This window comes from Somniosus microcephalus, chromosome 1 (assembly GCF_052327205.1).
Source record: "Somniosus microcephalus isolate GS21.2 chromosome 1, FLI_Smic_1.0, whole genome shotgun sequence".
NCBI classification, from domain to species: domain Eukaryota; kingdom Metazoa; phylum Chordata; class Chondrichthyes; order Squaliformes; family Somniosidae; genus Somniosus; species Somniosus microcephalus.
Genome location: NC_140987.1, coordinates 76,097,097 through 76,109,605, shown reverse-complemented (window position 1 = coordinate 76,109,605; position 12,509 = coordinate 76,097,097). Strand labels below are relative to the sequence as shown.

Below are 12,509 nucleotides of genomic sequence, written 5' to 3'. Positions count from 1 at the left end.
AGGTGAATTGGGGTCAGAGGGTGTGTGGGGTGATTTTTTTTAAAATTCATTCACAGGATGTGGATGTCACCGGCAAGCATTTATTGCCCATCCCTAATTAGGATGAGAAGGCGGTAGTGAGCCACCTTGGTGGTGGCTTGCTTGGCCATTTCAGAGGGCAGTTAAGAGTCAACCACATTGCTGTGGGTCTGGAGTCACATATAGGTCAGACCGGGTAAGGACAGCAGATTTCCTTCCCTAAAGGACATCAGTGAACCAGATGGGTTTTTACGACAATCCGATAGTTTCATAGTCACCATTAATGGCACTTTATTCCAGATTTATTTAATTAGCCTAATATATTTAACTTATTTAATTAGTTAAATTTTAAATTTCAGTCCCCATTTGAAAGTTATACAATCTATGGTTATTTTTATATAATATATTGATTTTATATATTGGCCCAGAAATTCGGGTCGGGGGCTTCCCGCGAGTGCAAGCCCCCGACCTGCACTTACCTTACGCGCCGGCAGTTGAGCTGTAGGGCCCCGTGGAATTCCGATCCGGGGCCTGGCCCAGCTGCCGGTGCGCAGTGCTTGCGTGTCCCAGGGGCGCAGTTAGTTTGATGCGTCCCCTGGGATCACGTGGGCCATGGGCAGCCAATCGGAGGAGGGAAAAGCCCATTCATAAGTCTTGACAGGAAGACCTGTCAAGGCTTATAAATACTACGGCCCCAAAATAGCAGTAAACCTTCAAATACATTTTTAAAAAACATCACATTTTTTAAATAAACTATAAATTACAGGGAAAACCTGTAAAAAAAAACTATTACAGGGAAAATCCGTAAAAAAAAAACGTAAGTTCAAAGTGCACGCGCAGACTCCCCTGCGCACGCGTTCGACCTCTGAACCCCTTCGTTCAGAGGAACGGAAGTGCCGGTTTCCCGCGCATGCGCAGATCATGCAAGAAACCGGCACTTCCATCGGGCTTACGGGTGAGTACCCCATGCGTATGTTTTAATTTAATATATTACTGTACATTGAAATTAAAGGGAATTGTTGCAGACTACACAACGGCAATTTAAAAGCCGTGGTTTTCATTCTGTTTAATTACTGCAGTTTCAAATCTCAATTGGCTACACTCAATATCCGTCCGATCTCCTGACACACGGGGGAAAATGTTGAAGCGAAAATCTGACACTTGGGATTTCTACTTTTAAAAAAAAATCACAATTTCAAATCCTACCTGAGCAAATTAAAACTGCACCCATGGAGACCCGAATTTCTGGGCCATTATTATAGTGGGATTTGAACTCACGTCTCCGTATCATTAGTCCAGGCCTCTGGATTACTAGTCCAGTAACATAACCACTATGCTACCCTACCCTCTAATTGAACAGGGCATGCACTCATATTTCAGTCCCCATTTGAAAGTTATACAATCTATGGTTATTTTATACAATGTTTTGATTTTATATATTATTATAGTTAGATAGAAAAACTTATAGCAATTTCAAAAGCAGGAAAGACAGTTGCTTGGAGCATAGCAATTCCTATGCTGAAAAGCAGGGAGACATCAACCCAAGGTGCTACAGTGCCACCAGTGGGTGGGAAGAGTATAATGACATCATGACACGTTTACATAGGCAATTTCTATTATAATTGTGGCCATAGGAATATATAATGGGGGAAAAAATTACACAAGTGTGACAGAAACTTGACAACTGGAAGTATGATTTAGTAGACAGGAAGTAGGTGTAGATTTAAGGCTTTTTAAAAATAAAATATAGCCCAATTTTGTTAATCTACCAATGTGCAATAGAAGAATTTTGCCAACACTAAACAATGTAGTAAGCCTTTGAGAAATGCACTACTCAATATCTTAGTTTATAAGGCTGAGACTATCACTTAGGCTGTGAGCTCCGGCAAGCGTATGTTTTAATTTAATATACTACGTTGAAATTAAAGGGAATTGTTCAGACTATCACTTAGGTTGTGCGCTCCGGCAAGCGTATGTTTTAATTTAATATACTACTGTACATTGAAATTAAAGGGAATTGTTGCAGACTACACAACGGCAATTTAAAAGCCGTGGTTTTCATTCTGTTTAATTACTGCAGTTTCAAATCTCAATTGGCTACACTCAATATCCGTCCGATCCCGACACACGGGGGAAAATGTTGAAGCGAAAATCTGACACTTGGGATTTCTACTTTTTAAAAAAAATCACAATTTCAAATCCTACCTGAGCAAATTAAAACTGCACTTAAATGAATAAGATTACCTGTGTGATGCCTGTGAGTTTGGTGCAAAATTCTGTAAGCTTGGGCTTCAGTTCTGGTTTGACATATTCCTGGAATGTATCCTCCTTGAAAACAGCACAGAAAGTTATTTTTCGTTAGTACTTTTCCCAGTTCTGTGGCCCTGGGAAATCTTTCCTCCCACAGCCTGATCGTTAAGAGAAAGAAACATTTGTATTTATATAGCACCTTTTGCATCTCAGGATGTCCCAAAGCATTTCACAGCTGCCGAGTTATTTTTTGTTGTGATGTAGACAAACACAGCAGCTAATTTATGCACAGCAAAGATCCCACAAAGAACAAATGAGAACAATGATGAGAAACAAGAGGGAATCATCTTAAAATTAGAGCTGGGCCATTTAGGTGTGAAATCAGGAAGAACCTTTTCAAATAAAGGGTAGTGGAAATCTGGAACTCGTCCCCAAAAGGCTGTGGCTACAGCTTTCAATGCTGCTGTTAACTCTACAGTGATTCGGCTCCATTTTCTACACTGATTAAAAAAGGAGATTTCACTGGCAAGCTGTCATTAAGCAGATCCAGCTGGAAAGCAGCTGCATTTTCAGTAAACTAAACATGGTATTAACCAGGCACACCTTATAGAAAAGTAATACAGTACTATGCATTGGAAACTGCCAGGAAAAATAAAACGAACATGCAGTAAGATCTCAATTTCTTTAAACAGGTTAAGCGTCACCTTGGCTTGTTTGGTAACACTCTTGCCTCTTTAGTCCAGTATGATTTGGACAGGTTGGGTGATTGGGCAGAAGCATGGCAGATGCAATATAATGTGGATAAATGCGAGGTTATCCACTTTGGTGTCAAAAACAGGAAGGCAGATTATTATCTGAATGGCAATAGATTGGGAGAAGGGGAAGTGCAAAGAGACCTGGGTGTCCTTGTGCACCAGTCGCTGAAGGTAAGCATGCAGGTGCAGCAGGCAGTTAAGAAGGCAAATGGTATGTTGGCCTTCGTAGCGAGAGGGTTTGAGTAGAGGAACAAGGATGTCTTGCTGCAGTTGTGCAGGGCCTTGGTGAGACCACATCTTGAGTATTGTGTGCAGTTTTGGTCGCCTTATCTGAGGAAGGATGTTCTTGCCATGGAAGGAGTGCAGCGAAGATTCACCAGGCTGATACCTGGGATGGCAGGAATGACGTATGAGGAGAGATTGGGTTTATACTTGTTGGAGTTTAGAAGAATGAGAGGGGATCTCATTGAAACTTATAAAATTCTGACAGGACTGGACAGACTAGATGCAGGAAGGATGTTCCCGATGGTCGGGGAGTCCAGAACCAGGGGTCACAGTCTAAGGATAAGCGGTAAGCCATTTAGGACAGAGATGAGGAGGAATTTCTTCACCCAGAGAGTGGTGAACCTGTGGAATTCTCTACCACAGAAGGCAGTAGAGGCCAATTCATTAAATATATTCAAGAAGGAGTTGGATATATTTCTTAAGGCTAAAGGGATCAAGGGATATGGGGAGAAGGCAGGGACAGGGTACTGAATTTGGATGATCAGCCATGATCACATTGAATGGTGGAGCAGGCTCGAGGGGCCGAAAGGCCTACTCCTGCTCCTATCTTCTATGTTTAGTCAGAAGATTGATAGTTCAAGCCCAAGAAATTGAGCATATTATCTAGGCTTCTCTCCAGTACTGAGGGAGTGTTGCATCAGAGGTACTGTCTTTCATTTGTGGAATCTTGCTGCCAAATTTTCCTACATAACTTTGACTGCATTTCACTGGCTATGGACCACTTTGGTTTGGGATAAGATGCGAGTACTATACTTAATTCTCATGCAAGGTGTATAAAGCACACAATTACTCACAATTTCCAGCGTGCGAGTATTCACGAGGGCAATGGGGAATTCAATAATTTCGTGCAAGTATTCCGGTGGATTGTTTTCTTCACACGTCGCTTCAAAGTCAATGACACAGATGTAGTCGTAGTACGTGTCTGAACACTCTGGCTTGATTAGCGATGTCTGAGTCAATTTCTGCTTCTTGTAGTAATTTTTTAATCGCTTTCTCAGCACATCCTTCACTCCCCTAAAGTATATCAACAAGAGAGCGAGGCAAAGAGAGAATGTGGGCGAGAGACAGAGCAAAAGTGAGTAAGAAACACAGAGAAAGCGAGAGACAAACACAGAAAGTGAGTGAGACAGAGGCAGTGAGAGAGCGACAGATGGGGTGTGAGTATGAGACAGACGGAAGAAGTGAAAGATTGTCAAGCACAAGGAGAGAGTGACACACAGAATTAGAGAAAGACAAAGAGGAAGACAAAACAATTACATTTAATTAATAATGTGCATCATCTATTCACACCTATACATTGCATCAATATCAATTTAAATATTTTTCTTTGTACATCATTTTCTCCCAAACAGTTAATATAATGTATTTGCACAAGTATTTAATATGCATAATTCAACCAAAATCAGTATGATATAGGCAAGTAGGAGAAATATTAAATGAATGGGAACAAGATTAAACAATACATGAGCCCTGAGGATCTGTGACACAAGAACAAAATGCATGGCCACCCTTAGATTATGGACTGTAATTTTCTACAAGTAAAATATACTAGCTAAAAATCTTAGCCAATCCTAGATACATTGGACTGGACTGAAAAAGGAGAGGCGAAGGAGACTTATAGGAGCCACAGTTTACTATTGTTAGTAATTTGCTGCTATAGAAACAAGCAAGGAAAATCCGTGCATGGATTTAGTCTGGGCACAACAGCAAATGTTCACTTGCTTATTTTCAAAAGCACCAATTTTGGATTTCAGACCTGCCCCCCCGCTAGCAGGTTAACTTGCAACAATAACAGCTTGCATTTATATAGCACCTTCAACATAGTAAAACTTCCTTTAACATAGTAGAATTTTAATAATTTCACAGGAGCACGATTCGAATGGGGCCAGGCTGTAATAGTTCTCTTCAGGGCTTTACTCGCTTGTGTTTTATTTCTTCCTTCATTCATCGCTGGCCAGAATGACGCCCACCTGGTTTCCAGATGGAGCTCCGCTAGCTTTGTGCGGAGCTCATCGCGAGTCATCCTGTTGATATGGCCATTTGTGACAGCAATTTCTTTGTAGACTGGGTCACTGAAGTCTTTAACGTAGGCAGCAGGGGTAGCTTTCATCGGCTGCTCTTGACCATCAAGTCTGCTGCGCTGCTTCACCTGAAATAAAGGCAAACGGACGTCAGAACAAATCAGTGACATGTGCCAACAGCTTACGCTACGTGACAGGTGCAGTACTGCTTCCTTAACAGACTTCAGGCCAGCTTCATTCACACAATACACAGACAGCTTATACAGCAAAGAATAGCCCAAACTGCACAGTACATGCAAACTGTGATACCAATTACACAAGCATTACTCAGAAATAGGAACAAAAAGGCTGGTAGGAGATGGTTGCAAAGTGACCTTTTTCTCCCCGCCAGGCAGCAGTCGAGCAAGAAAATTAACACTTCCACATTTCCACTGCTTTCGCACAAGTTACCTGTTTGGTCATTTTTCAATACGATAAAACAGCCTCACAATTAAATCTTAATTGTCAGGCACTTCATTCTCTCCCACCCCGCAAGCCCCCCAAAAAAATATTGGGTTAATTTTGCTCCTCCTTCAATACTATCATTCTCCCAGCTGGTACATGCACAAAATGACAGGTTGTAGTGCTCTAAATGTTCCTGCTCTGTAGAACCACACTTTGCCTCTATTCCTCCCTGTGACTGTACTGTAGAGGCTAGGAACTCTAGTGAAAGCACAGGTCTTCAGACAGAGGGTACTGGGTAATGTTTGAACCAGGTTCAAATCGGGGCCCAGGCTGCCAGATGAAAGCCTCTTCTCTCCACTGGCTATGAAGGGTTGTATATGAAATGAGTCCCATCTTGGTTGCTGATAGGCATGGCATCAGAGCACGATATTCTGCTAAATTCGGCAATGGTTAAGGTCAAATAGCAGAAAGAATACTTTACATTTTTCAGCTTTACATATTCACCAGGTCAGGATTCACCCTGCTCCCTGCATCCATTCTGGCTGAGGTCTACTTTCTCACTCGCCACAAGGTCACAGGAAGGATTCTCAGTGCCAAAACAAGCTCAAGACTGGCTAAAAGGAATCATAAAGACCAACAGAGGTCTTTATGATTCCTTTTAGTCAGTCTTGAAGTTTGAAGTACCAGCATTGCTCAATTGTTGATGCAGAGTATTCCATTTTAAAGTTTGATTTGTGCATGAATCTCTTTCCCTCCAATCTTTACTGCACCATTAACGAGAATGTGCTTGCCATTTTACTTATCAACAACTAACTCCGACTTGCTACATCATAATATCTTGTAAGATGTTAGCTTGGCGCCAGAACAAGAATTAACAAAGACCCTGAACAACCAGAATAAAAGGCAGCATGGACAACAGCTGCTTTAACAGAAGGTGCTAAAGGACAGATAATACCAGGGGGGGGGGAGAGGGGGCGAGGAGGGGGGGGGGGGAAAGAAAGAGGAGAGGGGGCGAGGGGGGGAGGAGAGAGGCGGCGGCAAGGGGGGGGGGGGAAGAGGGGCGGAGGGAGAGGGGGGGAGAGGGGCGGAGGGGCGAGGGAGGGGGGGAGAGGGGCGAGGGAGAGGGGCGGAAGGGCGAGAAAGGGGCGGAGGGGCGAGGGAGAGGGGGCGGCAGCGAGGGGGGAGGGGGGGAAGAGAGAGGAGAGGGGAGCCGGGGGCCAAGGGCTGAAGGGCGGGAGAGGGCCGAAGGGGGGGCGGGGGGGTTGAAAGCAAGAGGGAAAGAGAAAGAGAGGCGCGAGAGAGAGAGAGAAAGAGGAGAGAGAGGGGAGAGGAAAAAGGAGAAAGAGAGAAGAAAGAAAAAAGAGAAAGAGAAGATAGAAAAAGAGACAGAGAGAGAGGAGAGAGGGAGAAGAGGTAGAGTGCGAGTGAATGAGAGAGAAGTTCTGCCCCTCACACCGTTGGGTCAGGTCACTTCTTGCAGTTAGGAATAATAATAATTAGCCTTTGGTAATATTTTAACGTTAAATATTTCCGTTTAAAGCTGCAGCAATACAAATTAAATTAAGGTTCACTGAAACTTACATTTATAAAAGGGCATTAATGATGAGGCTCCGACTTCAGTGCCAAATCAAAATATAAACAGTACAGGTAGAACGTACTGAATCCGGCAGCATCGGGACCGAGGTTGAGCCGGTTTTTGGGTTTTTCCGGACTTCGGAACGTGTTTCTGATGTCCGATGTCCGGAAACGCCCGAGCCCAGGTTGCGATATTTCCGGACTTCGGACATCAGAAACACCTGCCGAGTCCGGAAATGCCTGGGCCCAGGTTCCGGTTTTTGGTAAGCCTCCCTCAGGGTGTCCGGATTCCGGAACATTTTACGGATTCCGGACCCCTGCCACCAATCGTCCTGGAATCCGGATTCCAGAACTCCGGATTTGGGACGCTCAACCTGTATTACCAATGATCAAAAATAAGATGCTGTATTATATTTCACCTGTAGAGATTCTAAAGATACATAAGATTTCCCCCCTGACCTACCTGCTGAGGTTACAGGGCACCGACAGCTCAGAAAGGCTAGTGGTAGAATAATGAATTGCTACAGCACCAGCTTCCACTTGAACCAGACTCAGTGAGATACACAAGGGACTCGACCAACATCTGTCACCCAATTTAATGCCTCAACCAAGCCACTATTCTCCCCTTGTCCAGTCTCTTCCCATCCGCGACTCTTCTGACGCCCTCTGCCACTTTAACAGTTTCCAGTTTCTTGGCCCCAACCGCATCCTTTTCACTAAGGACGTCCAATCCCTCTACACCTCCATCCCCCACCAGGACGGCCTGAGGGCGCTCCGCTTCTTCCTTGAACAGAGGCCCGACCAGTCCCCATCCACCACCACCCTCCTCCGCCTGGCTGAACTTGTTCTCACATTGAACAACTTCTCCTTTGACTCCACTTATTTCCTCCAAATCAAAGGTGTTGCTATGGGTACCCGCATGGGCCCTAGCTATGCCTGTCTTTTCGTGGGATATGTGGAACACTCTTTGTTCCAGTCCTACTCGGGTCCCCTCCCTCACCTCTTTTTCTGGTACATTGATGACTGTATCGGTGCCGTTTCCTGCTCTCACCCTGAACTAGACAATTTCATTCACTTTGCCTCCAATTTCCACCCTTCCCTCACCTTCACATGGTCCATCTCCGACTCTTCCCTTCCCTTCCTCGACTTCTCCGTCTCCATCTCTGGGGATATGTTATTGACCAACATTCACGACAAGCCCACTGACTCCCACAGCTACCTGGACTACACTTCCTCCCACCCCGCCTCCTGTAAGGACTCTATTCCATTCTCCCAGTTTCTCCGTCTCCGCCGCATCTGCGCCAACGATGCCACCTTCCACACCAGTGCTTCCGACATGTCTTCCTTTTTCCTCAACCGAGGATTCCCCTCTACCGTGGCTGACACGGCCCTCAACCGTGTCCATTCTATCTCCCGCACTTCTGCCCTCACCCCTGCCCCTCCCTCCCGGAACCACGATAGGGTTCCCCTTGTCCTCACCTTTCACCCCACCAGCCTCCACATTCAACGGATCATCCTCCGCCATTTCCAATGTGATCCCACCACCAAACCCATCTTCCCCTCCCCTTTCAGCATTCCGTAGGGACCGCTCCCTCCGAGACACCCTAGTCCACTGCTCTATCACCCCCAGCATCCCTTCCCCTGGCACCTTCCCGTGCAAGCGCAGGAGATGTAACACATGCCCTTATACCTCCCCCCTTCCCACTGTCCAGGACCCCAAACACCCCTTCCAGGTGAAACAGCGATTTACTTGTACTTCTTGCAATCTAGTGTACTGTATTCGCTGCTCACGATGCGGTCTCCTCTACATAGATACATAGATACATAGAAGATAGGAGCAGGAGTAGGCCATTCGGCCCTTCGTGCCTGCTCCGCCATTCGATGAGATCATGGCTGATCCTTTAATTCAGTATCCCGTCCCCGCCTTCTCTCCGTAACCCTTAACCCCTTTTGCCCGTAGAAATATATCTAATTCCCTCTTAAATATATTTAATGAGCTGGCGTACACTGCCCTCTGTGGCAATGAGTTCCACAGGTTCACCACTCTCTGAGTGAAGAAATTCCCCCTCATCTCTGTCCTAAATGGTTTAGCCCTTATCCTTAAATTATGTCCTCTATTTCTGTTCTCACCCGCCAAGGGAAACATTCCTTCTGCATCCAGTCTGTCTAGACCTGTCAGAATTTTATACACTTCTATGAGGTCCCCTCTCAATCTTCTAAACTCCAGTGTGTACATCCCTAAACTACATAGTCTCTCCTCATAGGTCATTCCCGCCATTCCTGGTATGAGCCTGGTGAATCGCCGCTGCACCCCCTCCATGGCAAGAACATCCTTCCTCAGATGAGGCGACCAAAACTGTACACAGTACTCGAGGTGTGGTCTCACCAGTGCCCTGTACAGCTGCAGCAAGGTATCCCTGTTCCTGTATTCTAACCCTTTTGCTATGAAGGCCAGCATACCGTTTGCCTTCTTGACCGCCTGTTGCACCTGCATGCTCGCCTTCAGTGACTGGTGTACAAGAACACCCAGGTCTCTCTGTACTTCCCCCTCTCCCAATCTATTGCCATTTAAATAATAATTTGCCCTCCCGTTCCTGCACCCAAGGTGGATAACTTCGCACTTGTCCACATTATAGTGCATCTGCCATTTATCCGCCCAATCGCCCAGTCTGTCCAAATCGCTCTGGAGCTTCCTGGTCTCTTCCTCTGAGCCCACCCCCCCTCCTAGTTTAGTGTCGTCTGCAAATTTGGAAATGCTGCATCCGACTCCCTGATCCAGGTCATTAATGTAAATTGTGAACAGCTGGGGGCCCAGGACAGATCCCTGTGGTACCCCACTTGTTACTGCCTGCCATTCAGAAAATGAGCCGTTTATTCCAACTCTCTGTTTTCTATCTGACAGCCAGTTCCCTATCCACGCCAAAACTTTCCCCTTTATCCCATGAGCCTCAATTTTCCATGCTAATCTTTTATGTGGGACCTTATCGAAGGCCTTTTGGAAGTCCAGGTACACCACATCTACTGGCTCTCCCCCATCTATTCTACCAGTTACTCCCTCAAAAAATTCCAATAGATTAGTCAAGCACGATTTACCCTTTGTAAATCCATGTTGACTCTGTCCTATCCTGTCCCCATTTGCTAAGTGCTCCGCTATTTCATCCTTAATGATGGACTCCAGCATTTTGCCCACAACTGATGTAAGGCTTACAGGTCTGTAATTACCTGCTTTTTCCCTACCCCCCTTTTTGAATAGTGGGGTAACGTTAGCTACCCTCCAATCCATCGGTACTGTTCCCGAGTCTAATGAATTCTGAAAAATCATCCTTAGTGCATCCGCTATCTCTAGGGCCACCTCCTTCAGTACCCTAGGATGCATGTTATCAGGCCCTGGGGATTTGTCCACCTTCAATCCCTTTAGCTTCCTTAACACCATATCCTTAGAGATATTGATTTGCGTCAGTTCCTCCTTTGCCAATGTCCCTATTTTTCCCGATATCCCAGGGAGGTTTTTTGTGTCTTCCTTCGTAAAGACTGACCCAAAGTATGCATTTAGTTGATCTGCCATTTCCTTATTTCCCATTATATATTCCCCCGTATCTGACTGCAATGGACCAACTTTGGTTTTCACCAGTCTTTTCCTTTTGATATACTTATAAAAGCTTTTGGAGTTAGTTTTTATATTTTCCGCCAGCTTGTTTTCGTAAGCTATTTTGCCCCTCTTGATTATGCCCTTTGCCCTCCTTTGCTCTATCTTAAACTGTTCCCAATCTTCCGCTCTGGCGCTTTTTTTGGCTATTTTATACGCCCTATCTTTGGATTTTATGCTGTCTCTAATTTCCCCTGTTATCCACGGTTGAGTCACCTTTTTAGATTTCCTTTTATGCCAGATTGGTATAAACAATTTTTGCAATTTTGTCATTCTATCTTTAAATGTTTGCCATTGTTTATCTACCTCCAGTCCTCCCAGGAACGTTGTCCACTCAGACCTACTCAGTTCCCGTCTCATGGCATCATAATTCCCCTTGTTTAAATTCAGGACCTTAGTCTCTGAGTCAATTTCTTCGCTCTCCATTTCGAGTGAGAAATCGATCATGTTATGATCGCTCTGACCCAAGGGTCCCCGTACAACAAGATTACTGATTAGTCCCTTCTCATTGCACAGTACCCAGTCCAATATAGCCTGTTCCCGAGTTGGTTCCTCGACATATTGATCCAGATAACCATCCCTCAAACACTCAAGGAATTCCTCCTCCTCATTATTTTTACTGATTAGGCTAGTCCAATCTATATGTAAGTTAAAGTCACCTATGATGACAGCTGTGCTCTTATTGCACGCTTCTCTAATTTGGGGAGACCAAACGCTGATTGGGTGACTGCTTTGGGGAACACCTCCGTTCAGTCCGTAAGGGTGACCCTGAGCTTCCGGTCGCCTGTCATTTTAATTCACCGCCCCATTCCCACTCGGACCTCACTGTACTCGGGCTCTTGCATTGTTCCACGGAAACCCAGCGTAAGCTCGAGGAACAGCACCTCATCTTCCAATTAGGCACTTTACAGCCTTCCGGACTCGATATCGAGTTCAACAATTTCAGATCGTAACATAGAAGATAGGAGCAGGAGTAGGCCATTCGGCCCTTCGAGCCTGCTCCGCCATTCAACGAGATCATGGCTGATCATCCAAACCCTAGCACCCGGTCCCTACACCGACAGCCATCCCACCCAAGCCCTATCCCCGTAACCCCACGTATTTAATCCCCCCTAACACTAAGGGCCAATTTTTATCATGGCCAATCAACCTAACCCGCACATCTTTGGACTGTGGGAGGAAACCGGAGCACCCGGAGGAAACCCACGCAAACACGGGGAGAATGTGCAAACTCCACACAGTCACCCGAGGCCGGATTTGAACCCGGGTCCCTGGCGCTGTGAGGCAACAGTGCTAACCACTATGCCACCGTGCCACCTCTGCCCCCATTACATTTTTACATATATTTTTTATCCACACCCTTCCCCCTTTCTTTTCTCTCCCACATGGCAGCTGTCTCTCATTCTGCCAGCGCATTTCACACCTAATCTAGAGCCGTCTTTTGTCTCCACTAGTCCTATCACCATCTCGTCTCGTTTTGAATACCTCTTAATGTCTCTTCACTTCTCTTTTGTT

At 45.5% G+C, this 12,509-nt stretch overlaps 1 protein-coding gene across 2 annotated transcripts in view; it reads right to left on the bottom strand.

Annotated features, from left to right (window-relative positions):
- Positions 1-12,509, bottom strand: part of eri1 (exoribonuclease 1) — a 61,451-nt gene that overhangs the window by 10,185 nt on the left and 38,757 nt on the right. For both annotated transcript variants that reach the window (XM_085983260.1, XM_085983240.1), the window contains 3 exons: positions 5,279-5,457; positions 4,103-4,322; positions 2,263-2,346 (listed from right to left, as the gene is read on the bottom strand). In XM_085983260.1, the coding sequence (XP_085839386.1) occupies positions 2,263-2,346; positions 4,103-4,322; positions 5,279-5,418 (444 nt within the window). In that variant the 5' untranslated portion in view covers positions 5,419-5,457. The remainder of the gene's footprint in view (positions 1-2,262; positions 2,347-4,102; positions 4,323-5,278; positions 5,458-12,509) is intronic.